Source organism: Colletes latitarsis, chromosome 9 (genome assembly GCF_051014445.1).
Source record: "Colletes latitarsis isolate SP2378_abdomen chromosome 9, iyColLati1, whole genome shotgun sequence".
Classification (NCBI taxonomy): domain Eukaryota; kingdom Metazoa; phylum Arthropoda; class Insecta; order Hymenoptera; family Colletidae; genus Colletes; species Colletes latitarsis.
Window position 1 is genome coordinate 31,605,318 of NC_135142.1, and position 27,765 is coordinate 31,633,082.

The following is a 27,765-nucleotide window of genomic DNA, read 5'->3' on the forward strand; positions in this document are numbered from 1 at the left end:
ATGGCATGGATTTTTATTCCTTATAAATTTAATTAAAACCCGGACCTTTTATTTTCAAGAACCTTTGTTTATCCGATCTCATCGGAATTTGTAATGCGAGAACTTTTATTGCAAAAATTCCATTTCAACTGCTTCAGCGGTACCTATTGAAAAAGTTCTGTAATTGTTTCGACCCTTGTTGGGTCCAAATGTTGTCGATTACTTTCTCTGGAAACCGATCGTGAAAAAATGTCTTCAAGAAAGAAAGTGTCGTAAATAATTTAGAAAGACATTGTAATAGATTATATAGAAATATCAAACGACGAGTCTATTCGCGGTAAGATATGTAGAAACGTTAAACTGACAGTCAATTTAAAAAATACGATAACGAGTGATTTTTCCTGCTGCGTATGACATCGGTTTAATCGATACGTCCGTTTCGAAGATAGAAATACTCTGGTTTTCAATTATTCAGTACTCCTGTTTAAAACTGTGAAAATTCAGAATGTTCGACGTTCGCGTGACGCGTTTCGAAGATATTTTTAGAGTATTTCGCTTCTGCAGAATTCTAATTAGTATCTTCCATTCAGAGATTAGTATAGATCGTATCATACCGATATTAACAGTGGTTACGCTGTAATAACATGGAAACAGATATTGATGTCTCAAAGTATATCGAGTCTCTGCTTCTATTTCTGTTCTCTCTTCGAGCCGTTCAAGTTTTTTTTACGGCCATTTTTGTCAAGATCAATCCAATTCAAATTTAATCAAGCTCGATACCGCCGTCGACGTCATCTCGAGGAACGAAAGCATTTGTTTGCTGCAATCAAATATTTACAGAAGGTCTATGTACGTTTAACCCCGTTCCGGTTGCATGTTCGTCTCACGTGGTCTCTTATCCGTCCTTATATCGACGATTCTCCGAGGAAACGCAGTAAATGCTTTCTCCCATTTCAACGATAGCAGACCCTGGCACGTGTCCCTTCGTTCACCGTTCGTTTCGAGACAAGGATCATCCCCAATCCGGAAATTCAACCACTTCTGAACCATTGAAAATATTCAATACGGGACATACCTAAATACACCTTGCGTAGTTTGCAAATTGTAACAATAAAATAAAAACTGACTGAACGTTTCTTGCAAATTCTCAGCGGGTGCGAAAGTTTGAGTAGTTTCTAACAAGGCTCGAAACAGTCATGGAACTTTTCAATAGGTTCCGTTCAAACAGTTGAAATGGAATTTTTATAGGAATTCCCACGTTACAGGTTTCTATGAAAACAGATAAAGAAAGGTTCACGAAGATGAGTTCCAATTTGAATACAATTTATAAGAAATAATATTTCTGTAATATATTCCAGGAACACTTTTTTTCTTTTCGTTTCTTCTGGCAAGGATAGGACTCGTAGACGAAGGTGTAAATTTCTAGTGCAAAATGAAATTGAAAATGTAGAACACATATTTTTTATACGACATTTCGTCGTGGAGAAGATTGAGTTTGAAAATTCATCGGTTTTCGCGTTCGATCGTCCAACACCTGGCGTGTCTGCCTATAGCTCACTGTTTCTACTTGTTTTTGCGTTCGCTTGTTTCTTATTACGTTCTCAGATTAAGACAAAATTTATAACTCCTACAGGAAAAATCAGGGGGAAATTAACGTAATTCAATTAGTATTGGAGTAGTTCATTCGTGATAATATACAGCATTTCCATTTTGATAAAGAAAAGTCATTGCATTTCTCGTCTGTTAGTAGCTTTTATACGTTTATATACATGCAAATTATTAATCGTTTAAGAATCATCCATTTCACTCGCTGCAACCATCCATTCGTGCGATAACAATGGAACTAAGCAAAGTTGTTGCTTTATTAACTTGCATATCAACTTAATATTCCCTTAAGCAAATATTACGCGCGAAAGTCGTGATCTGTAGTTTGTACATATCGATGATGGTATGCTACCATCCGTTTTAATTGGTATCGACTGATCAGAAGATAGTAAAATTGACGAAAAACAGATGATATCTTATCAACGTCAATGTCTTAATTTAGATAATGAGCGGATACGTAAACCATATAGCACGCATACTCGATTTTCCCGTAAACGAAAACGAAGTATCGAGAAATTTTATTCTACGTTTTCGATTTATTTTTGTTCAAGGAATCGTTCGATACCTGGTTGTACTATGAGTTTGGTCTTATCCCGTACGTGTTTCAGGTAATTTCACAAGTTCTTATTCGGATGGCAAAAACATTTCTACCCGAATCTGAATCATATTAGTCCCAGTACAAGGTTTCTGTACTTTTTTACTTGTACAAAACTATACAGAGACTTATAAAATTACCTGGTATTATGAAATCTACAGTAAAATAACCTTAAACGAATAAATAAAACAAAACGAATGAAACCGCTTCAGAAAACAGTGGCTGATATTTGACTATTCGTAGATCGTCGAATTTAAAAACAGTTTGAAAACTTTCATTGTATCGAAACTCTCGTGTAAGTCTCCGGCGTCTTCGCGCGATCATCGAACTTGGCAAGCGATCGACAAAGTGTTAACAGCTCTGACCGACAAAAATAATGGAAAATTATTGTAATTAGCGAATCGAAGCGCTCAGGAGCCACACTGTTCGTCGGTGGTGACGAGCGTGTTCGCGCGCGGTTGGCTGGCCTCGTTGTCGTTCTTCTCGTAGCAGGTTTCCTGTTGTTTGCCAGCGTTCGCCGGCCGGCCAGCTGCCGTTTGCGGCCTCTCCCTAAGGCTTCGTAGCATGTAGCAACGCCGATGAGGACTGTGCTTGCTGTAGAAGCTGTCGTACCCGCTGCTGGACGTCGTCGTACGCCTCAGTGCCAAAACCGTGTGGTGACCGCCGATCGGCAGCCCACATCCGCATCCGGGCAACATTTTCCGCTTTCGTAGCAGCCCTCGTCTCATCGAGCCACCGCCGGTACTGCACCCTGCGCACACGTCATCGATCACGGCGGTTCCTTGAACACTCTGAAACAGTATGCCAGAACCACCGGAATTGTAGGATGTCAAACACCTATTAAAGTTATTGCTTTCAGTCCACAGACGTTCTTATCGATCCCCAACGATTTTATTTATGGAACGTCTTAATCATTTTAACGCGTAAAGGCCCGTCTCTAGCTTGGTCTCCTCTAGGTTCATCATTATTGGTTCAGTTATTATTATTGACTTGTCCTCTTGCCATATATTATCCTCGAAGATCCAACCTGTCAATTCTTGGACACAATAGGTAATTATTCACTTCAGGGGGCTTGAACTCCGATGTTGGTGATTGTAAAGTATGTTATAGAAAATAGGATTCTGAATAATTTTTTCCTATAGATACAACCGCCGTATGGGCTTAGTTTCTGAGATATTCGTTAAATTTCTAGGTCTCTTGAAGTAAATAATTTCCATACAATATTCTCCATTACCTAAAATTGTCAAAGTGCCGTAACCACTGGCACCTAAGTCCAGTTTTAATGCCGCACACGTGAAAATGCATATGCCTTGTACACAAGGACACCCGCAGCAACCGGACAGAAAACAATAACTTTATGCGAATCGAGCATATAGGAGCTGGCTGTAGCCGTGGAAGGATGATTTCGCGTAAATATTTATTTTCCGAACGGTGAGAGCGACGATTTTATTATCCCGCGTGCACGGAAGCTCGTCTAATTCGGTTCCCGCGAACACGTGTGCCGGGTATACAATCCGTTCACCGAGAGTCTATCGACATTTTCGATAAATAATTATTTACATCGTAAATGATCTGTCGTCCCTTCGAGTTTCGAAGATATCGTCGAGATTTTGTGGTACGGACTGTACCCGCGCGAAACGCGTCACGCACCGACCATAATTTCACGGACTATCGCGCGGAATTCATATTGGGGGTTTGATGAGATCGCGATACTCTTCGGTTCTACGCGCGGTCGTAAATTGCGGCTCATGGCGCGTCATATAAATTCCAAGAACGACCGGGGTGCAGAAGGGTTTCCCTGTTTTTCGACGAATGTCAATGATAGTCGTCGTCGGCGGTTCTCTTCGATGCAAACGCGAAAGACCGTCTCGTTGTATCGAGTTCCTGCGCGTTTACATCGATGCGTTGGGATATTGAACGCTGAAAATTAAAAAAAAAGGAAAAAAGACGCGCGCGACCGAGTTTTAATTTTCTGCTGGCAGAATTTGTTCGGGGAATCGTAGATTTTTATTAACAGTCGCCCGGTGCCACAATCCTTACGCGTGTCGTCGAATCGACGTATGTAAATTTAGAAATCCACCCTTCTCCGGTTTTTATCGCCGATAGAAGCTTCGAGGAGGGACGAAAGTTTGGGATACCGTTCGATTTTACAATCGTTCCCGTTGTCGATAGCAAAGGGTGTTACGTCTGTTAAATTTCAAGGAGCTCCGTGCACCTCGTAATAAATATTTACTTACCGCAGGCTGGCGAGCGCACTGAAAATCGTGACTCGCGTATGCAACCACGACGGAACGAGCGATTGAAAATTCATGGTTGTTCATGCAAACAGTCGATTTTTGAATTTTTACTGTGGCCTTCGCACAACCTAATGAACGAACATTGAATATTTATTATCGGTGGGCCAATTTACAAGACAACTTTTACCAAGTTAGCCCGCGGATAATGAGATAACTTTTGCGAAATTAACTTGCAAAGGATACGGAAAAGAAAGTTTGGGAATCTCGCGTAGCATGCAAATCCCTCGTGCATCGGAACGAATTACTTTTATTTTTAGTTTGAGAGTTCAACCCTCGCGCCAATGCGAATAATCACACATACAATTGGTACGCGCAATTAAGGACCTTAGACAAACGTAATGTAACGAAGGGTGCGAGAAGGGAAAACCACATTTACATTTTCCTATAGAAGCAACGATATAATATTATTCACCGTATTCAATGCGAGATTTTGAAGAATCGCCAGAGGTTTAAATTTTTTTACGAGGCACTTTATCAAATAAAGTTAGAAACAAGTCCGAAAATTTATAAGAGAAATACGAGTGCGTATTTATAACCGAACGATGCTACAATGCATTTTGGACGCGTTCGCGAATACGTTCGACAGCACAAACATTTTCGAACAAACTTCATGAGTTATGTCGTGTGTATGAATAGAAACAGAAACAAGAACTGCACGAAAGGTCAAAATCTGAATACCGTTATGCAACTTGCTGCAACTTCATACGGGCCAAATGTTAAACAGCGTGTGTGATAGAAAGTCACTCTTTGTTTACTTCCACTATGACGAAAGAATATGCAAAATACATCGTAATTTAGGCCTCTGTTGATTTAAAGTAATGAAACAGGGTCTCGTACTTATTTGTTTATTTTAACTTCGCAACCACGTTCGATTTTATAGAAAATTGCCGGAGTTTCCGGAGAATGTAAATATTCGCCAAGTACCGAAAGAACGTAAAACCACGGAAAAATTGTTCTCTGTATTCTATCGTGTGCAATTTTTGTTTGTTTGTCAATGTTACGTACGCAATGGTTATCTGGCCTTCAATTAGTGCGCGAAACAACAATTTTCTAATACCAGTCATAGTTTGTTTCACTCCACTTGTAAAATGGTATTGCTACATTACACGAAAGATTTAATATGAATTTATTTAACGATTAAATTGGTCAATGCTATTTTCATGATATTTTCTGATATGCAATATAAATATAGATTTTGATTTGTAGGTCGAAGGGGATTATGGAAGCGGTCGAAGTTGTTAAAGTCTGGTGAAAGTCGAGGAGTAAAGTTTTAAATTCTATTGTTGAAGAATTTGGCCGGAAAGGTAGAGGACACCGTGTAGAAAAGGGGCGAAACGAGGGGTAGAAAAGCTGCGGAGGATCACGGTCTGAATATAATCAAGATTCTCTTGGAGCAAAGTGGAGGGCTCGTTTCGACGTACCTTGTTTCCGGTTTCCCGCGGCGACGCAGTCAAAAAGGGGCTTCTTCAAATTGCGAAACACTCGCACGCTACACACAGAGACACATATTGCCGACACTTACTCTGCGACGAGGTTTTCGACGCGCCAACCCGTGGGGACCGCGGCGAAGAATCTCGGCCACGCTTCGCCGAAAATTGCGAGTCATGAAGCAGTACACCACAGGATTCAACGCACTGTTCGCGTGTCCCAGAAAAAGGCAGTACGATAGGGTGTCCAATGTCACTCTGCCGTCATCTGCGAACAGTTTTCAGGATTTACTTTGCAGGGAGTTTCGAGCCAGGCGACCCTCTGGGAGTCGAGGCCGCCGATCATGCTTTTTCGTTGGTAATTCAATGAGAACCCAAGTGCCTGTCGGAGTTTACGTTGTCTGGCTACTTTTCTACCCTCCGAGAACTCGCCTGGGATCTACAGGGTGGATCCACGGAATCGTGATTGCCTTACTTTTTCGTTCTTTTTGATTTATAAGACTATTACGATTCAAAACAGTCGCGAAGAAATATTTCCTAACGACTCTGCCTTTGTTAAAAAGCACACCGAATCGCCTGCGACCTTAAATTAATTATATTTTCTCCACGAAATAGAGCAGCTAATGTCGGGGCACTTCATCAAGGGTTTCATTTCATTTTCCGTATAATTTTCTGATATTCTCCGTTATTAACACCAAACTTACCACGACTGGTTGAACGATTTATATTTTTTTGTAAAAAACCGGACAGAATTTGGTATCAAATTCTCGTTAGCTACCCATGTAAATAGGAAATATATGTATGTATAGCAAAGATGAAAGGAGAGAATCTTCAGTTTCCACTATCTTAGAACAGTCTAAGAACGTGTCTTAAAAGTAATAAAACTTTAGGTGCGTGCAGTTCCGAAGGTAGTAGTGTTTTATTAATAATTGAGCCACTGTTAGAAGCGGAAAGGCCTCCCCTTTAAAGTGGTTTTTGGTTTTTGACGATCCGATTTGTCGTTTTGGAGATATCATCGTGTAAAGAAAAGCGTAATTTTAAAACTTCCACTATGTCTCGCTCTCCGCCTTACGAAAGCCTATTAACGCGTATTAAAAATACATAAACTTTAAACGCGTGTAGTTCCGAAAATATTAGCGTTTTCTCCATGATTGAGGCATCGTTAGCAGCGGTAAACCTTCCTCTTTAAAATGGTTTTTGGTTTTTGGCGATTGGACTTTCCGTTTCGGAGATATCGCAATTTATGTAAAGTGGTATTTTTCTTAATTTGACTATCGCTGTCTCCGTCTGACGCGTCGCGTCGTACCTCCTTGTCGCGCGTGAGTCGAGACAGTCACGTGACTAGGAAGTAGTAGTACTTCCAAGAATTTACTACGCACTGTTTACTATTGTCACGCGCGCGTTATCAATGAACTCGCGAGCGCACAACGTAACGTAAACAAACTGTATCTCCGAAACTAGCCACCGCATCGACGCGAAATTAAAATCGCTATATCTCCGGAACTAATAAAGCTATCGACTCTCACAAACGCTCATTTTAAAGGGCATTTCATCCCCTATCTAATGAATACAACAACTATTATTATTTATGCTCTCTTCTATGTTTATTTTCACATTTACTTTGACGCTACATACTAAAAGAAGTTTCCGCAATTTCTATTCCTCCACAAGTGACGATATTACGATCAAACGACTCTGTAAAAGCAATTCCTTAGACTACGTTTCACTTACTGCTCTCGACCACTAACAGCCATTTCATATTTACTTCGAGACAAATTTAAATATGAATTATGTGTCGATCGACAGTTTAACTTTTACCGTGCCATATCAAGTACCTTGTCTCTAAAATACCCTGCACGCATCGTCGAAGAGGTGCTTAGACGTCCGAATATTCTGAAGATCCATCGTGTATTAAATTATCGGATTTCTGGCGCGGCAGACGCATGTCCGATGTTTCGACGATCGTTCGTAAGTAGAAGGGAATTCGATTAAAAGGCGCGAGCCAGCATACTGAATGAACGAGCACTCACCACCGACTTCGTCCAGGTCAATCAGGAGCATCAGAACGTTGTACGGTAACCAGCAGAGAGCGAAAAGCACCGCCAGAAGGAGCAGTATCCAAGCAATTCGCCTTCTCTCACGTACCAGCCGGAAGCTCTGCGAACAGAATGCAGTTGCACAACTGTAAACGAGCACGGATTTAGATCGAGTCCCGAGTTTCTGTCTGTTCGTAATCGGAGGAATGATATCGCGGATAATATTCGTCGGACTTGGAGTTCTCACCGGGCGTGTGGAATGGAAATTCCGCTCCGCGGGGCGCGGATGTGCGCTGAGCGAAACCAGCTGCGGGAAAATCAAACACGCGGACTCGTCGAAGAACGAGGGGAAAAACGGCGGAGGAAAACCGGGACCGTAGGAGGCTCGCTTGGATGGAAAATTATGAACTCGCCGGGCGCGTTCTCTTCGTCGAACTCGCGGCTATTTGTAGACGTTGACGGGACTATTGCTGAATGGGGCTTTAACGAACCAAAGTTAGAGAATCGATGCTTACGCCGGTGGACAAAATTATGAGACGCCCCCACTCGACTGTCACTAACACGTACTTAACGGAGGCGAAAAGTTTAATTGCACAGTATGTACGAAACAGATACTTTTCCGAAGTATGTACATTTTGTAACAAATAAATGTCCATGAAATTTTATCGTGACAGTAAAAGTACATAGAATGTTAATGCCCCGTAAGTTTACTTATAAAGTCCACGCGAAACGAACCGGTTGCGCTAGCTAAAGTCGCAATCTATTGGGATTAGGGTTAATTCTATTACCTGTCGATATTCAGCGACACGTGCCCCCGATGAATAAGATTTTCAGTCATGAATATAGGAGCCCTAGTTGGCAAAGTTTCGCGTTATCGAGTATGTGGACCGAAGTTTCAACTAACCTGTTGCGAACTAGCGCTTCCTTCGACGCTATCGCAATCAAACGGCGGTTTCCTGGAGCACAGCGTACGACCCATCATGGAGTAGGACAGTATCACGACGAAACCTAGGGCAAACATATAAGAAACGTACGGAAACCACAAAGGGAAAGGAAAACAGACAGGAGGAGAGACGATCGATCCCTTTCGTGGAAGGATCACGGAAGTGAATTATGTGACGAAGGTTGCCCAGGTCGAGTGGCGCAAAGATAAATCGACGATGTAGAATAAAGGATAGATGGTAAAAAATGGCCGGAATTTTTTATCGCCACGGAATCCGAAGTATCGAAGACGCCATTTTTCAGGCCCCGAAGATGCCTAAATCCGCCATTATTCACCGAAAGTATGCTGCAAAAGCTTTTTACTACGCGTTCATGCGATATTAAAGAATCGAAAATAAATTAATTTCTTGAGCGTCGAAGGAATACGTGGTCACAAGAAAATTAAGAATTTTCTTAAATTACAAGCACTTAAGCAATATTTTAATATTAAAGATGAAATATCGAGTTCTCGATGACTTTATCTTTTGGAATTCTCCTGTGCAGCTCTCTTCTACCTTGGATACCACATCTAATATCGATGTGATCCAAACTAATATACTTCCGTCTCGTTTCTACACCCTGAATTATGTCTTCCCGTTAGCGTCATCCGTCCTGAGCAACCCTACATACATCAGGTTCAGCCCTTTGGTTTTTCCTTCGAGAAAAGGGAACGACGGAGAGATTTTACGTCGATGGTAAGCTTACTATTAATCATGCCGGCTTACCGGGAATGGCATAAACCAGCACGAAACAGACAGCGCCGAAAAGATGCGCATGAATGCCCAGAAGCTTGAAATCTTCCGAACAAATGTAGAAAGCAGGTGGCAACCGTAACACACGCGAGGTATTTTGTGAAAAGTTTCCCGTCGTCGTCCAGGATCTGAGGGAAGTTATGTTGTCATACTCCACGCCGGGGTTTAGAAGGGTCACCTAGGAGAAAGATTGCTGAACGATCGTTCGTCGATCCGTCTTTCGCGAACGTGTATCTTTTATTCCCGACATTGCACGTATCTTTATCGAAAGTAAATTCGAGTTACTCGTAAACTATAGCATTTTCTCGTTTTGCAAGTTAAAGCAAGCACCCTGGATATTAATTAAAATCGCCGCTCGTGGGGCTCTAATTCGTGTTTTCAATCGGATCATCCTTTCGTGAATTGTAATCGCGCTATTCAATTCAGATGACGTACGAATATTTATGAGCGTCTCGTGGCCAGAATAAAAGCATTTGTCGAAAGGAACGGCCAGGAAATGTTCGCGCGCGATATTGAATTAACGAATTTTATACGAACCACTCTTAGGAGCGGAGAGAATATGATTAAAGCGACCAGCCAGAGAGCGATGATAACGATGATGGTGCTCTTGCGATTGAAGACGCGTCGAAACGCCATTGGACTCCTTATCGCCAGGTATCTGTCGATACTCATTGCGGTTATGGTGAACACCGAAGCGGCCACAGCAACACCTACGGAACGCTTTGGGTTGTTAAAGTTTCGTGTCATCATCGTTAGCGAATCTCAGCTTCGAAACGGTTCCAAGTTCTCAAGACTACGAAGATTCGAAGCTTCGAACTAGCGATGAGACCTCAGATTGCTTCGCGTTTCTTCGTATCATTGTAATATAATGATATAATATAATACAATATAATTTTTTCGCCAGACGTATAAATTCGAGCCTATTCGGTGCACTGGAGATCCCATCGCTAATCATCGTCCTTTTAAATCGGCGACGTCGATTCCATTACTGGGGACGAGGCATTTAGAATTTATTCAGTCAGACGGCGCCAGAATTAAACGCGAGATGGAAGGTCGAATTAAATAAAGAAAAAGCTAAAAACTGCATCGACGGCGAGGAACCAGAGGTGTCGTATCGCTCGAGAAAGCATCTCTCTCTTCTGTGGAAATGCGACGCTTGCACATGCATGCACCGATACACGCGGCCGCACGGTCTGGCGGATCTTTTATGTATGAGCCAGAGTGACTCTCGTCCTCTTTGGTTGGAAGGCGCGTGTTATATCGTGGCAATTCGTGACGGTTATATTTCTTTTCCATTCAGTGGTTCCCGAGAGTTTTCGCAGGGAAATAGTGTGAACCTGCGTCCCATGGAATATAACGGACATCCAGACCATCTGATCAATCCACTGTGTTAACGATACGTGATGTGCTGGATCAGTGACAACGAGATTGAGTTTAACGCTGAAAAACTGGACAGGAGATGCACGGAGGATTTTATGTTTGAATATAAAATATGAAAACGGTTCCCTGTACTTCAAATTAGAAAATCTAGGTCTTTTAAAGCAGTAGTTTGTCATCTTCTCGGGAACAATTAACGCGTTAACGCGTAGCTAATTTTGTTTCACTAATGCACTTGTAAATTTTTTAAATTAAACTTTTTTGTCGTGCAAAGTCACAAATCGAAATGAAACAGAAAAATAAGAAAGGATTTATGATGATTTACCCTGGAGATACGAGGACAGTTTACACATGATTTCTCCGTGGTTCCAGACGATCGAGACTGCTTGACTGACGGCCACGGGCATACAAATTGTGGTCACAAGAAGATCCGCCACCGACAGATTCACCACGAAGTAATTAGTAACGCTGGGAACAAAAAGATTTTTGGAATTTCAATATTTTAATAAGGAAATTTTAGTCACTGTGATCGACAGGATGATTGTGTATGCATTGTGAAAATAATCGATCCATATAGTATATAAGTTTGCTAAAGACAAGATGGCGGTTCGTACGAGATTGTCGATGGACTCGTCTGTAAGGCTGACCCAACAAACTTTGTGTTAGACACGCGTTATCGTTCGTCAAGTCTCCTATTTTCGAGAATTCGGAACAAACTTGGCAACGAGATAAGGTAGTCATATTGTGACCCAAATTATAAACGCAAGGTACGAAACAATTAAAATTAAATCTGAAAGGTGGGAACTTTTCGAACAATTCACCGTGCTCGACGTTTCGATATTTCATGCTTCTAAAGAAATGTAATTGCGTAAGATAACGCAGTTAACGAATTTCGCAAAAGATCACAGTTCACAGGTTACATAGAGCGTCGCGTTGTGAGCGCTACTTCGAATATCGCCAAGTCTGGAACCGACATCACGGATGAATTGAAATTGGAGGTCTTATTGGGGTCGATCAGGGGGATCTTAAATGGAAGCTCGTATATCAAAAAAGGTCGTAATGAATCGGGCGCTGACTCTTACTGATGATCACAAGGCGCGTCGTTTGGAATTTGGGTAGAAAAACATGAATAGGGACTCGGCGAATGTCGCGATCCTTTAATCATAATCGAGAAACTCAGAGATTTTAAACAAAAGCAATAATGGATTGACTCGGTGCTGTTGAATTTTTAAAAATTGAAAAAACCAAGTTCAGCAGTTAAAGTTAAGACACTAAGCGTTCGAGAAATGATACAAGGTCTACCATTAAATAAGTCTGCAACAATTTTTCAAAATGTGGATCGAGACGTTAATCATGCATCTTGAGGCAGTAAAACAATGCACCGTTTCACGGGAGTAAAAGTGCGTAAGCGTGGGTGGCTCTCACGCTGAATTGGCCAGCTCGTTTTCCTAATGGAAATCCTATTGGAAATCTTTGTAGTAAAATGGCACGTCGTACCCATAAAAATGGGAGGTAATATCGCGCCGTCGGTGCTTTCGAAGCGGCCATTAATGATGATTACGAAGAAATTAGCGATAATACCATTTGGAGTCTCGTCGGGATTGCTCGACAAAATATCACCAGGCGGTAACGTTTCAAGCAAAAATATTCACTCTTCTCTTTCGAACGTAAAAACATCTTTCGCTGCCAACTGTGACATTACGAAGCACGTTTCGAAAAAGAGTCTCGCTGCAAACGAGCGATTCCTTTCGTTTCGTTTGATGAACATTACAGAAATTATTCTCGCGCGCAAAGTATAATCAGCGTCGGGCATTGTTAATCCCGAGATCGATATCGGAGCTTACGATTCAATCGGAGGAACAAGCGACTTTTACGACAGTAGAGTCCTTCGCAAATGACGAGATTCTCGGACACTTTTGAAAAGACCTCTTCTACCTCTGGGTACTCGTGTTCTTTCACCTCGTCGAGTCATTGTCGTGATCTCGAGCTAATTTCCAAGCGAGCGAAAGATTAAACAATTTACGTTCTGGCTGTGTGTGCCACCTGTCCTACTTCCAAACGTCCTACCTCGATGCTTAAACGGCCAACTGTCGAGGAATCTTTCAAAGCAAACTTCTCATAAAATTCCAAATACACGAAACGTTAAACAAACGAGACTGTTTTGCAGAAATTCCGAATACGTTCGCGCCTTAAACATGATTTTCGAGAGAATTCTAACACTGTTGTTATGGAAGCTGTTTAAATTTAGTTTCTTTCTTCGTTTATTAGGATATCTTGAGTGTTTGTCTGAATATTTTCTGGGATACCCTGGCAGCTTCCAAGTATCCTTGTCACCGTTCAGAAGATAATAAATACTCGCGTGATCCGTTTCCTCCGGAGTTATTGTTATCCTTGCAACGCTCACGCTGAAAAGCGTTGGTTAATTTCAAGATTTCGAAGCCTGGGCCACGGGGCAGAGGAGTGCAATAATTTCAACTTGTCAAACAAACGTGCACCGTGGCAAACGGTGGCGTTCGAACCGATTGCTTATTTGCACAACGCTTCCCGCTATCAGAAATAAGCACAAGTTGATGCGTTTCTCAATCCGGAGTCTAAGAACGTTCAAGGTGCATTCTTCCCGTCGCGATTACCGTCAGACGGCTCGTAAATAGTAGTCCCTCGCTTTAAGACTGCGTTCTCTCCCCGCCAACAAGAAAAAAACGTATTGCTAACAACCCTGACGCAAATTCGGTCGTAAAGTTTTTGGTTAGAAGTTCTCAGGCTTAAAAACGAATAAAATTTAGCGTTCCAAAGTGAGACTGGGTACGGTCTATAAAAACGTTGGCAGTTTTTTTCCCTTTCGCGTCGAGGAAAGCACGATAAAGCCGCCGAAAGCGTTCTCTGTCACGCGTCGCATCGAATTTCATCCCCTAATGAAACTTAAAATTTTTATATTTTTCATTACATCTTCGTGACAGTCGTATCAACGGATCAGCGTGGATTTTCCGATGCAAATGAGCTCGGATAAAACCCTATTCCTCAAACACAGGCTGCCGTCGCGTAAGAGCGGGCTTCGAGATTATTTTCATCGGGAGAACTTTGCTGGTCCATTAATCGTACGGCGAGACACGCTTCAAATCTTACACCACGTATAAAAATTATTTAATTTAAATGAAAGCTTCAATTTTTAAGTGATATGTCGCCCATTTCAACGGCGTGTAAAATATAAAAAATTGCATTGCATTAATGTAGTCGCTTTGAAGTTCGCCGACCGAGCTCGTCGCCCTTTTTGTGTACTTGGTTTACTCTTTTCGCGCGTGGTAAACGCGTGGCTGACCTTAGCCGCGAAATAGAATCCGTTTTCGACTCTCGATTCAAAGTAGCCGACGAACCCGATTTTTCGCCTTGAAGCGAGAAATTACTTCCCGTCTGTTGCCTAACGAGTTTGCAGTCGGACGATGGTTATGCTTGTTTGCGAACAATATCTCGCGCTCAAACACGTAACCCTTCTGTATTTGAGCACTTTCTATCGGTGAATTCAATTTCCGCTCTGCTGATTGCGAGTTTCTCTCGCGTGTGTACAAATCGCCCCCGTAACTGCCCGGCGCTACCGAAATATCGATGATCTTGCGTAAAACAGAGACACGGGTACCGGTATTATCAATTTTTTAAGTTATAAAGTACTATTTCGATACTGGGCGTAGGCTTCTGCGAAAGATCCCTCTGTTATTTTATTTCTGTTAACATATTCACTCGGTGAACAAAAATAATACACAGCGCTGGAATCTGTAAAGGGTATATTGATCGTTAGTCTTGTAATAATAGAGAGACACGCAGGAATAGGAAGTTTGTAATTGGGTAGTGCGGTTAGAGGGTACAGAAAGATTTAGACAGAACCATAGAAGCATCATCGGTATGCGAGGGTGGCGAGTGGTAGACTTTGTGGCAAGGACTTTGTAAACAAGGGAGCAGAGACGAAGAATTCATTTTCAGCGCGCATTCAGCCAGCCAGAGCGTGGAATAATGCGATAGAATTTACGAGAACAGTAGGAGTAACGAAGATATTCAAGAATAGTCGAAGAGAAAGATAAGGACCATAAAACCATACTACGATAATCAGAGATGGAAATCGTTAGGGGATTGGAAAGCTATAAGGTCGGACTGTGTTGACAAGATCCGTAAAGATATATAGTAAAAGACGTAAAGAGGAGAAAAAGTAGGATAACATAGTTGCATTAACATGGTAAAAACACCAAGATGGAGGATCAGGTTTTCATTTAATTTGGTTTAGTTCGTTATTGTACAAATGTTAAGTGTTCTAAATTGTTCGTGTTCTTGTTCCTTTGGTAAAAAGTTAGGCTGCTTAATATTGTTAGCGTGTACAGAGATGTATTTTCTATAACAAACGAAGTATAAATGAATTTTAGACGAAGGCTGCCTCGATTGAGTAGAGGTAAGAGGTATTGGTCAAACTTTAATTTACTTCTTACGTAACCAAGAGTTTCTTTAATTTCTATTTGATATTTTCTTTAGTCTGACGATATCAGCGCTTGAATAATCGTGAAATTATCAACAGAGTGTTCGCGTTGCTGAAATTACTGATGAAGATAACAATCGTTTATTCTGTTAGTAAAGAAGAGATTCGGTTTCACGTTTTCGACTTCTTTTTTCGCGTCGAAAGGTCGTCTCGACGTAGAGCAAGTCGCGGAGCACCCTGTATTTGCTTTCGCTTGTTACGCGTGTCTCGCTTGGATCGGCAATTGTACGTCTGTAGTTCGTCAATAATCCATGCATCCTAATTAAGCGTCTCCCGGAGACGGTCTTCCTGAGTTCTTTCCGTCGAAACTGGGTCGAGGAAACGCGCGACGTCGGGGACGGAAAATGATACGGATCGCTCGACGCCGACGCCACAAATTATCAAGACCGTGAACGATAAACAATGAAAAATTATGTCCATACACCAGTGTCGCCCAAACCGTAGCTCGCGAACGACAGATAATAATAATTCATTACCCTAGCTTGCTTCTATAATTTAAAATTGTGACTTGCAATTTTTTTTACAGTCCTTCGGAATATTCTGTTTTACAAGATATTTAAAAACGATCGAAATCCTAGCGGATATTTTTTAATAAAGTATCGACGAAGACTCGAGCGCAAATTTCAGGGACACTGTGTATTTATACAGTATCTTTTTGTGGCAGGGTGTGGATATTTAAAATTCCGGGGTTCGACTACCCTCTTAAAGCTTTTGGAGGTTCGTTGCAATGATTCATCGATAAGGCGTTAAACATTTAAACGCATCCGCGAGGGCACAGAGTCTGCATTAACCTTGATCCCGCGAGGCTAATTCGACACAGTCTTATAAAGCGCCTCGCCCAAAGTTATAATTAACTCTATCGGGATCGATCCTGTTGTCCCAAAAGCAATATCCTGATAGTAAGCCGACAGGCGTGACAGGGGCGGCAGCCTCCCTAATCAACAGCCTATGCACTCGATACCGTTTGAACCGACTAGTCCCTGCTTAATTTAGTCAAATCTCTCTTGATCCGCTTCGAGACGCCTCGTCAACGATCCTCAGATTAAATTGTTTTCGAAGTACGTTTAGCCAGCCCGATGACACACGACCGTACATAGAAAATCTAACGCGACGAGTGTACAAAATTCTCGACGTTCAACAACCACCAGTTGAACGAATTCTATCAACCCCTCGCGTGCTTGAATCTTTCGCCTCGCTGCAAATCAACCCTACGGTTCGTTCCAAAGTAAATAAAATATTTACAACTAACGATCGATACAATAGTTGTACTGTGACGTTGAAAAATAAATTTACCCCGGGAATTCGTCTAATACGTTTCTATTTGCTCGTTGATTAACTAATACGTAACTAACACGATTAATTAGTTTGTTTGTACGTTTCATTTTAGCCCTTCCATTATAACCAATTTTAGCTCGCCATATGATGCCTCGTAGATCATGGTGGTAATAATTCCGACCACCTGGACCTCCCGAATCGAATCTTTCCTCGTCTATAAAATGACGTTAATCCACCTTTTGTTACGTTGGATATTTACTAGTTTCTTCCAGAGATTCGTTAATTTAAATTGCAATATAAAGAATTTGAATAGCACGTTTATCCAGATGCTTTTACTTGAACCTTTTCCCCATCCGTTTCGATAATTTTCTAACAAATTGTACGCGTCCTTTTTATTCGTAGAACGCTTTCTGGGTAGTAAAATCTGACCCAAGAGCGTAATAAGTCAGATAGGGGAGGATGGTTACTCGCGTCTTCGTCGAGGACCGTAAAATCCGTTGTATACATACCTGCGCATGTAGTGGTACTTGAAAACGACCGCGATGACGAGGACGTTAGCCGTGACGGCGAGTGCCATGACGGGGACGTAGAGGGCGATCAACAAGTAATTGGTCTTGCTGTGGAACTTGTTGTAGAAGTTCCAGAGTATGGTGATGGTGATATTCATGTCGAAACTTTCGTTCATGGGCATCGCGGTGGCATTCTGGATGGCGTTGAAACCCGGAAACGACGTCGACGCCAATCTCGAGTCGTTGTACGCGCTCGTAGACATGGTTGCCTATCGACGTCAGGCTCATCCGGAGGATCCCGCAACTGTCGATCGGCGGTGGAAACGGAAACGGCTTTCGACAGCGACTGGCATGGAAAACGCCACTGGTCCACGTCTTACGTCAACAGAAAAAACCAACTGTCAACGGTGTTTACACGGTTATTACGGCGTATCGTTCGGCCAAACTTGGCGGGGAAAAGTCCAACCCTATGAGCGATTCTGTTATTTCGTACTGAGTAAACTCAATTACGCGAATACACAGGGGTTCGTGCCTCTCATACGCGCTGTCGACAACTGAATTTATTTCATCGGGTCCCGTTGGGGTCGGACTGCTCCCGCATCGTTCCCTTTATTTCATTAACCACTTCGATCGTTTACCATTAGCCAACTTGAAACTGATTTCCCGGAACAACGAAATTCGTTACGGCAATTTTGCAACCTGGCATACGAGGTGTTAACTTGTTCCTTTATATTCAAACATTGAAATGCAGGTACAATCGACGTGGAAAGTACAATACGTGCTGTCGACAACTGAATTTATTTCATCGGGTCTTGCAATTTGGTATACTATGTTGTGTTATTATTGTTTTTTAATTTGCTTTTCACATCTTTAACGGGAAAGAATTCCGTGCATGAAAACGGCAACTCGGTGGAGTTTTTACGAAAGATTTCTCTCCGCTATCAATCTCCGCGTCCGCGCGGGTGCTTCAATCGTTTGCTGATTAATTGAACTCGCGATGTCCTGAATCGCGCGCGGGTATGGATAAACGGGTAATCGTCGATCGAGGGGATTTTTTATTAATGAAAGAGGATGAGTGTACAAAACGTTTCTCATTTTTTCCTGTGGCACGGCCTCGTTTGCAAACGGTTCGAGCTGTCAGAAGCAGAACCCGTCGCACGTGTGCCAGGCATGCAAGCTCGTTGTGTATCCGGCTGCACCAAGCGAATGCTTTCTCTGCACCAGCAGTTGATATACCAACAACTTTGTACTGTCCGCTCAACAACGAAACAGGGAAGACTTTGCATAAATTCCAAGTCGCGTCTTAAGGCGGATGCAGTTTGTCGACTAAACTCGTTTGACGATGAAATGGATCGCACGCGCGTGGAACAACGTAAGGAAACATCCTTCTTCCTCCAGTATCTTGTACGAGGAAATTTATGTTTTCAGGAAAGTTTCTCGCGGCATTTTATTTTTCTTTCGCGTTTCGAACCAACAACGTGCCTTTAAAACGTCAGCAATTTGTAGGTACATATTCGTTCACGTTCCGTTGATCGTAAATCCTCTTAAAAACATAAAAATTATATACAGATTTAGCGATCGTATTTTTTTAAATAGAATTGTACATGTTTTTTCCTGTATCCTTATGGAGAATTAAAAACACACGATGACCTCAATACATATCGTTCCGATAATTTAATCTCTAGATATTTACGTCTGAAATTAATTAACATTCCGCGAATACTCCCGCGGCAATGCATTTACAGAGCGTGCGTTATTGGTCTGTTGGAAAGACCATGAACTATGAACGAATTGTTCTGCGGAATATTATCGTAGAAACCCATAGGTTCTTGCTTTAACGAAGGTACATTTACAGGACAAAAACACGTGAAAATTCCTCGGTGAATTCTATCGCGATTTTATCAGATACTCCATTGAATGTTGTACAATGTGTGCAGTGCCAACATGACTACTGTATATTATTCGAGATGTGCAGGGACAATATTAAAGTTTTGAGGCCGTTGGATCGGAAGTTGAGGAACTGTGAAGTGGTCAGTACTTTCATTTATGGGCTAAACTAAATATTGTGATATATTACGAAAAATAAAAAATAATTTCAATCGCATCGATACGATCGTAAGAAATGGAAAGTATGTGCGAAGAATTAAAATGGTCCACTTATGCATTGCATAACCATTTTCAGCGACTGTAGCCTTAGGAGTTGCTAATGAATTTTAAAAATAAATATAAGGACGCATGAATCATTAAGAAATTTTAATTCTGTACGGACACAAATATCTCGCGATTAATTAATAGGTAAACGGTATGGTTATTGAAGTCACTGAAATTGTTTTTCTTCAACAATAAATACGGTGCTCAAGAGATCTCATTTAGCCTCGTGAAAAACTGACTTTTAGAAGACATTTATCTCACCTTAAAATAGTGTATCTTGTTCCGAGAAGTCTTTTTATAGAACAATAAATAAGGAAGGTTAGCCAAAACACCTCGTATATTATTCAAACCAGAATTAGAAAATATAATGAATAAAGTATACGTTCGTATCTTTTGTATAGGGTTTCGACATTTGTTCGAACATTATTTTACAAGCCGTATAAATTTACTAAAAGGGCCGGATTGGCCTGCGGGTTTGACTTTGTGCACCATTGGCACAGGGTAAACCTGCATTATTTCACTGTTATAAGCTACATTACCATGGGCAGAAATAACATCGAATCTCGTTTATTAAACCGAGTCCATTAACGAACGAAATATAACATCATCTGGCAATTTGCTCATTGTACTTTTGATTGCTCGGAGATTTTATATACTCGCTTATTTGGTAATAATTTAGGCAGCTGTTATTTATGAAAAGAATTTTTTAAAGTTTGAGTCTGTTTTTCGCTGTTGGAGATGTTTAAATTTTAGAGATAACTATATGCAAAATATATTTTCAACCTCCCCTGAGGACAAAACGAATATCGATCTAGGTCCCTACCCTGTTTCACCTATTTTCTAAAAAAAGTAACGGAAGCTAGTAATAATTAAGAGGCACGATTAGGCAATTCTGAGACAATGCAATGCGAAACGTGCGAGTACCGCAATTGCACTGGATTTTCCATGTAACGGAAATCCAGTGAAATCGGTGCATTTGGATGTTTATAAGCAGAGTGCAAATAGTCGTTGCACCAGTATTTACCGACGCACGGGCAATTCTCTTACGCGTTACACCCACACACCGCTGGAACGTCGTTTGCGTCGAACCAGACACCGTCAATATAGGGTTAGAAACGTTACTTTTCAGATCTCCAGGTAGCTCTCCCAATCAACTGCCTATACACTAGGAAGATCAAAAGCGTAAATCACTCCTAAACCGTGTTTCGTGAAAACTGTAACACGCACACGAGCGTAATCAACGGTTGAACGACCGATTTCTGGTAACACACACCCACGCAACGTTCGAACATCCGTACCACGGAATTGCTAAGTTATTTTTCAGGTATCCTTGGTGCTGAAACGAAACATCCGTGTCCACGATATTCCACAAATCTTTACCATACGTTCGTGTATGCAATTTAATAGTCACTAGATACGATATAGATCATCGATCCCCCGTCACTGCCGTTAATCGATTCAGAAGTTTATCATTTTATTCGACACGTCCCCAACCTCGTCGGTTCGTTAGCAACAAGTTCGAGGGTTGCTCCTCGAGGCACACGCAACTCGCATAGTTCACGACCGAGGGAATGCGCGCGATCGACGAAGATCGACGTTCGCCCCTTGATCGATCCTCCCTCGAACGACGATGACAATGCACGCGAGAAGTTTCGAGGAGCGGACCCACGGTAAACTGAAAGGAAGAAAATCGCAGCTCCCGCCGGAGCTCTTCAAAGCATCGCGGACGCGCCTGCGTTCTCTATCTCCTCTCATCCTCTCGCTTTCTGCACTCTGCTTTCCCGTATTCCGCGTTACACCTCCACCTACGACACCACGCGAATCGTCGATCCGTCATGTTTGACGGACGCTATCGCCCCTCGCGTTAAGTGTGGCGAAATCTTTCTAGATTTGCTTCTTCCTTCGAAAAAACGAATCCCAAAGTTGTGGATTTTGTCTTTAAAAAAACCACACGTTCCAGACTAAACTTTCGACACTGAATAAAAAAGAAAAGAAACGGAGCCCTGTACGATTCAAGATAGCAAACTACCGGCAAATGTATTCTGCATTAATTTATACGATGCAATGTGGGAACAAGTATATACATATAATCTAAGACTATTACTTATGTAATATCAATGAAATACATAGTTTAATTTTACAAAGCTGAAGGGTATTAAGTCGAAGTCTTACTAATACGAATGTTGCAATTCCAGCAAAATTTCCGAGAGCGTATAATAATTTTATCGACATAGACGTTCCATGAGGTGCTCGCGTACTGGTTCTTGCCTGGTATTTTGGATTCAAACGTGATTTGGATAACTGCACGCTTTCAAAACGTTGAAAGCACTATTTCCATCGCGCGAAATCCCCTGTAGAATATTCAAACGAGGACGATGCCGAATAGATATACGCGTAACATCGCACTGTATATCGGAAACCAGAAGATAATTTTGTTTCCAGGTATTTCACAATACAGAAATAGGTCTGCAATTGTCGAGCTAGATTTCCATCGGGGAGGAAAGAGATCAGTGCTTAAAGATCCACTGATATTCGTCCAATGGAGATACGATTTATTCAGACTTTTTTAAAAGTATCGCAGTGTCCGAATATTGAAGCGAGTAATTGTAAATTGTGGGATTTCATCGATTTCGAGCAAAGTCCTTTATCCTATTTCCACCATAGATTGCGACGTCTATTATTGACTCTCTCTGCTTGTTTACAAAACTTTCACGATCCGTTTCTCGTTCAGGTAAGTGACAAACGTAATTTTCCGGATATCCCGACACAAAGCGATGGCCCAAAGCAGATTACAAATTGTTCGTTCCGGACGTCTTACTACATCGTCCGTCCTTATCTACCATCGAAGCTCAGTGTCGAGGAGGGAACGATGGATCGACTATCATCAACTACGTTATGGCCACAGTCTTGTTTCGCGAATAAATGATATTTATTCGGATAGAAGGCTATATCAAAAGTCTTAGAATAAATCCGTTCGTTAGATAAATAATTATCTATGTATACATTTTGTTATTGAAACGAATCGGTATATTAGGCTGTGCAGGGCAAGAGAAACACCTAGTGTATGGTATTACGGACAAGACTAAATATTTAAATTTATTACAAAGTGCTAGAATAAACAAAGAATACTCACGGTATTTAATACTAGCTTTTGCTCACAGCTTCGTCTGCGTGGGCGGTGTTTTCGCCTGTAACGATGAAGCGGGAAGAAGAAATTCAGACTCCATTCCAGACTTCGGTTTCAGTTGATCCTATGTTCAAATTGGAAAAACAAATCGAGATCAAAAAGCCAATTTATTAAAAATAATAGTGAAATTCCAAGGTAAAGCTAATAGAAATTGAAGACTGAAAATATATTATTTCTTTTACATTTTATTTCGTATATAAATGCTAAGCAAATTTTGTCTCTACGCCCACGAATAGAGTTTTCCAAAGGAAAGCAATCCTACGTATTCGTCTCTTAATTTTCGGTTGCGTCACTCTCGCTAAATTTCACAAAGAATGGAGGGAATTTCACGCGTATTCGGTTACGACCGCTTTTGTCGATATCCCGAATATCGTTTGACGTCAAAGATCAATCGACGGGACACGGGATCAGAGCGGCCTCTCATTTTCCATTTCAGCGTTTATTTCGCGGCTCTTTTCGGTTTCCCTTTGCAGATCCGATCAATTAACTGCTTGATCTTTCAGTGAAGCCTCGTCATCCCGTCAACCGATCGACGATGATCCCGAAGACGATCTTCGAGACGTCTTTCAGCAAAGAATCACCAAATACGTCGTCATGCTCGAGATAATCTGCAAACACGACGATAAAAATCAGTGGAAAAGCCATCGACTAATTTTTTAATTCGACCTGTATCTTTTTATAACTCAACTGGGTTTTAAACACTTTTTAAAATTTTTGGAGCCGTATTACTTTAGGACGACTTATTCTCTGAATAATTTAGCACAAATGTGGCAGCTTGAACCTGTCAGACATAGTTACTAATGTCATTCGTGATATGATAAAATACGAACGTGACTGGATTTAGGCGACTTGGTCCCCTCTGAATTTTACGTGCCATTCATATTCGAGCGACACGGTTAACGAGTTAAAAAGGAAAAATACACATGACTTGTATAGCGAAGAGCTGTCTATTTGCATATTTTAATAACGATTTCATACATTTCCAAACGGTGTTTATTTTTAATCCCACAGATAAATAATATAAGCAAATTGAACCTACAAAGATTACGGTACTTGTGGGGAATATAAATATTCAGTTGCAATACCATTTAGTGGTTGCCGCGAGTAACTCGTTGGTCGAGATCATTAAACACGAATAATGGCTCGTTTCGATTACATCCGACGTAATCGAGTTTATTACTACAAATTCCTACAAATTAATTTCATCAGTGATGGTTGACAATTATCCATTTTAATCGTAATCATCGATCGATGCTTTGATTAAAATTTGTATTTACTGTCAACTTGCACAAACGCAATTATCGCTCTTCGTCGATCGAGATCTTATAAATTTCGATAGGATTTTTCATCCTGGATTCCTTACCGAGATCAGAAGAGGAAAGTCCACGCGTACGAAACCGGCAATAGTAAAGAAATACACCCTCCGCTGTTGGAAATATGCCGTTGCCTCCAGGTTTTCCTATAATTATACACGCCGGAGGAATCGATAGTCGAAACTAGGGGTGCGTAGAATGAGCGAACGAGAAGAGTTATCAGTTCATTAAGTGCATGGCCCGTGTAAATGGGTAGAATGAAGTGCATGCAATTAATTTAAAGCAATTAACTGTCGAGGAGAATGCAGACACGATATGGCTGTACACATTGAAGGGGGAATGGAACGATCCCGCGAGGGTGTGACTATTCTCTATGTTAATTAGTTCCGAGAAAAGTAACGATAGCAAAAATGTTTGAACAACGCACGGTGTTAATTTCTCAAGAGATTGAATGTATCGAGATGTCGTCGTTTCAAACCTGTACAATGCTGCTTAAAAGTTTGGTGCACCCTTTGAACTTTGTAAAAGTATCTTCATAATAGTATCGAAAAGGTGTTACTTGGGTAAATAGTGTTCAGAGAAACATGAAAACTCTCTATCGAGGCATTTGTGAACAAATTTATTTGTTTTATGGTCCCATATCCATTTAAATTTGAAACATCCACTATATCAAATATAAGTGTGGAAGACAAAATTGCATAATATTTACTCGAACCTTGACAGGAGAACGTGAAAAGTAAAAAAAGCGTGACGAAGCCATTTAGCTGTCTCACCTGCAGAAATACGCGCTTCATGGAAGTGGAGGAGGATGGCGCGAAGATAATCTCGCTGACACGATTGGCCTAATAAACAGATACCAGACTCCGTATCTGTTGCTTGATACGAGCAACGCTGCTTCATCTTTCGCGAATAATTACCTGTTGCGCTGTTATGTGGCAGACGGTGGTGATCAACAATAGATTCCAGGAGCAAATGATCGCCAGCATCGTTTCCCGGATCTTCCCGGATTCCGTCAGGGTGTACATGTTCAGCGTGTAGATCCTGGACATCGCGTTGATCGACAAGCTCGAGAGCCACAGCAACAACTGAATCGCGTAGACGGAATTCAGCGTTTCTGTCGCGTTCGCCAAAGTGCAATGCAACCACCATATTTGCCGCAACGTGAAGCGTCCGTACAATTTATCGGGTATCGACTCGCCTTTCACTGCGAGAGAGAATGGATTTTCATTAGAACGATAAGAATATTTTTCCGACAGACTGTACGTTGCTGGGAAACAAACGAAAACAGTTGCTGGAATTAAACAACAAGAATGTCTTTGCTCTTGGAAAATACGCTTGAAAAGTTTCAACAAGTTCGAAACATCGAGCTTTCGAATCTAAAGTTTCTTCGTAATTAGAAGACGACTGGCAGGGAGTGAATTGTTTGCTTATCGACGAAATTTACGATTCGGGGAAAAGACAGGTGTAGTCTCTACGGTGTCCTCTCGAGTAAACTGCGCGAATTTTACGGGAGACGAACGTCAACGATAATAAGCAGACCTGCACGAATGAAATAAAATAGGATTGCAGCCGTGCAGTTGCTTGTGCAGACAGAGGGAAGCAAAATAGATTAAAGTGACGATAGCTGCGAAGGCGGTTTCGAGCGAATCGTAAACGAAACACGTAAATACATAAACGAATGGTATTCGACGGTGTATATTTCAAAAGCAAACTCACCCGCGGAGAACGTCAACATATTGCACAGTTGACGAAATCTCTCCTCGATAAGGTACGAAAAACCGATGAATATCAGGACCTGCAACGTCACCGCCGCGTCGATGATCGCGTACGCCAATCCGTGCAGAACTGGCAGTCTCTTTTCAATTCTGCAAAACGACAATATCGTCTAGTTAAACCCTGTAATGCCCAACGAACGATCGTTTCGTCCAACTAACATCTCCGCGAGTATGTTGGACTCACCAATGCATGGCAATTTTAGAACGAGACGATTTTACTAGAGTTTGAAACTGAAATTTTGACGCACATACTATTATTTCTTCCTGGATAAACAAACTGTCTGGGTTAGATCTTATGTCAACATCGAGGAACGAGAATCAATGAATTTAAGAAACTGCTGCAAGCCTAAGAAAATGGACACGGGTACTCTTACCTGTAACTTATGTATCCGACTACAGTCCAGTAAGTCAAGGTAACGAACACCGTGGCTCGACAGATATTTCGTACTTTGACACGTTTGGAGGAATCGTGAAAATTCGTTGCTCGATCGAAGGTACGCAGTTGCGTTAAAACAGCGCGTATCTTCGAGTTCCATAGGGTTGACAAGAAAATGTCCGTGAAGAAGCACGAATAGAAGAGAGCCACCCTCGCGAAGCTGAGGAACGCACCTTTGGTGTCTAAACTGCTATACGTAAATACGAACATGTGCATTATCACCAAGCTGGTTAGATACAAGGTCATCGATAACACTACAAGGAACACGTCTCGAGAGCTTCTTCTTTTAATATCGTCGTTGACAGCGACGTGGGACGCGCAACCCAGCATCCGGCCGGTATTGAAAACGGAACGCATATCACTGACGAGCACCATTCTCTCAATGAAATGCTTCGATTCGAGATCGTGGAGTGTCGAACGACCCTTTAATAACTGTTCGACTCGAAAACTTGGTCATGGTTCCCCGATGGTTCCATTGTCTGATCGACAGATAAGGCGCGGACAAATAATATGGTCGTTTCAGACCTTAAATATGTAATGTTCTTACACGTCAACGGGATCTAGATTTGTTTAATGATTCCCCAATACGATACGAAGTCCATATTTTTAGCAACGTAGGGTAGAAAGTTTGGGCGTATTGCGGAAGCGTAAACATGGCTCTGATTGACTTTTCGTGACATGCTTGTCAGTGCTTTCCGTTGGGATATTTAACTTCGTTGGAACATTTCTATAGACAAAGATCTAAAGAATTTTTAAACCTGTGTTTCCTATAAAATAACCTGCCTAACATAATGGCTAACCAAACACGTGCCTAACTATAAATCTAAATTCTTTTATTATATCAAGAAATAATTCTAAAGCAGCCATTAGCTCGGTGTTACCCACGATAGAAAAGCTTTTTTATCGTGGGTAACACCGATTACCAGGTCTCACCACGTGGAGGTTGCTGCGAGTGGAGACCCGAAGGGACATAGATGGAATCCAAGTTCCATCGATCTCCCTTTTACATCCTTAGAAACTAGATTAGTCATGCCAAGTAATTACTTTGTTTAAAAAGGGATGAAGCTAAATTGTTGGAGACGCGACGCGACGCGATGCTGAACCGTGCAGCAGATCTTCGGATCGAATCAACACTACCCTTGGTAGATTGATTTCTATTTCTAGAAATCGATCTATCATGGGCAGGCGACTAGATCTTTCGGACAAACTGAACGGCCGATCACATGTTTCGTTCGTCGAAACAGCGGTGATCGAAGCGAGAAACGAGAGAACGAATCGAGTGAAGCTACTTGTTAAATAATTACTTGGCATACGGAGACGCGTACAATGGTCGTCGATGCTTAAGTCTAGTTTAATTATATCAAGTAATTATTTGGTTTAAAGAGTGAAGCTAAGTCGTGAGAGACGCGACGCGACGCGATGCTGAACCGTACAGCGGATCTTTCGAATCGAACCTACTGCACTTGCTAACTCGATCTCTTTAGAAAAATGAATGCTGCATCCCTGAATCGAGGTCTCCATTTCTCCAACGCAACCCGCCGGGAGCCCGAAGGA

The 27,765-nt window shown here is 41.6% G+C and overlaps 2 protein-coding genes across 4 annotated transcripts; both read right to left on the reverse strand.

Annotated features, from left to right (window-relative positions):
* Window positions 1-1,664: 1,664 nt before the first annotated feature.
* Gr10 (gustatory receptor 10) lies at window positions 1,665-21,157 on the reverse strand. Of its 3 annotated transcripts, none has more exons than XM_076772270.1 (9): window positions 20,623-21,157; window positions 17,350-17,724; window positions 11,375-11,517; window positions 10,210-10,382; window positions 9,646-9,850; window positions 8,844-8,947; window positions 7,934-8,060; window positions 5,999-6,171; window positions 1,665-2,970 (listed from the first exon to the last, which is right to left on the reverse strand). In XM_076772270.1, exons 2-9 carry the CDS (start codon window positions 17,610-17,612, stop codon window positions 2,590-2,592), a joined length of 1,569 nt encoding a protein of 522 aa, XP_076628385.1. In that variant the 5' UTR covers window positions 17,613-17,724; window positions 20,623-21,157; the 3' UTR covers window positions 1,665-2,589. The 3 variants fall into 3 exon arrangements, with proteins under 3 accessions (XP_076628385.1, XP_076628386.1, XP_076628387.1); XM_076772271.1 differs by having other exon boundaries at window positions 20,525-21,157; XM_076772272.1 differs by lacking the exon at window positions 20,623-21,157 and adding an exon at window positions 17,988-18,091.
* Window positions 21,158-23,253: 2,096 nt separating this feature from the next.
* On the reverse strand, window positions 23,254-26,586 carry LOC143345703 (uncharacterized). The gene is made up of 6 exons (XM_076773074.1): window positions 26,420-26,586; window positions 25,717-25,865; window positions 24,918-25,204; window positions 24,774-24,842; window positions 24,051-24,146; window positions 23,254-23,295 (listed from the first exon to the last, which is right to left on the reverse strand). Exons 1-6 carry the CDS (start codon window positions 26,584-26,586, stop codon window positions 23,254-23,256), a joined length of 810 nt encoding a protein of 269 aa, XP_076629189.1.
* Between the last annotated feature and the right edge of the window lie 1,179 nt (window positions 26,587-27,765).

What these genes read in the sequence shown, in the direction of transcription:
- Gr10 (XM_076772270.1), bottom strand. Translation starts at nt 17,612, where the DNA reads ATGTCTACGAGCGCGTACAACGACTCGAGATTGGCGTCGACGTCGTTT. An exon ending in ACTGTCCTCGTATCTCCAGG is followed by an intron (nt 10,383 to 11,374) that starts GTAAATCATCAT and finishes AGCGTTCCGTAG; the next exon opens with GTGTTGCTGTGGCCGCTTCG. An exon ending in TCTCTCCGCTCCTAAGAGTG is followed by an intron (nt 9,851 to 10,209) that starts GTTCGTATAAAA and finishes TCTTTCTCCTAG; the next exon opens with GTGACCCTTCTAAACCCCGG.
- LOC143345703 (XM_076773074.1), bottom strand. Translation starts at nt 26,586, where the DNA reads ATGGTGCTCGTCAGTGATATGCGTTCCGTTTTCAATACCGGCCGGATG. An exon ending in GCCACATAACAGCGCAACAG is followed by an intron (nt 24,843 to 24,917) that starts GTAATTATTCGC and finishes TCTGTTTATTAG; the next exon opens with GCCAATCGTGTCAGCGAGAT. An exon ending in ACTTTCCTCTTCTGATCTCG is followed by an intron (nt 23,296 to 24,050) that starts GTAAGGAATCCA and finishes TCGTGTTTGCAG; the next exon opens with ATTATCTCGAGCATGACGAC.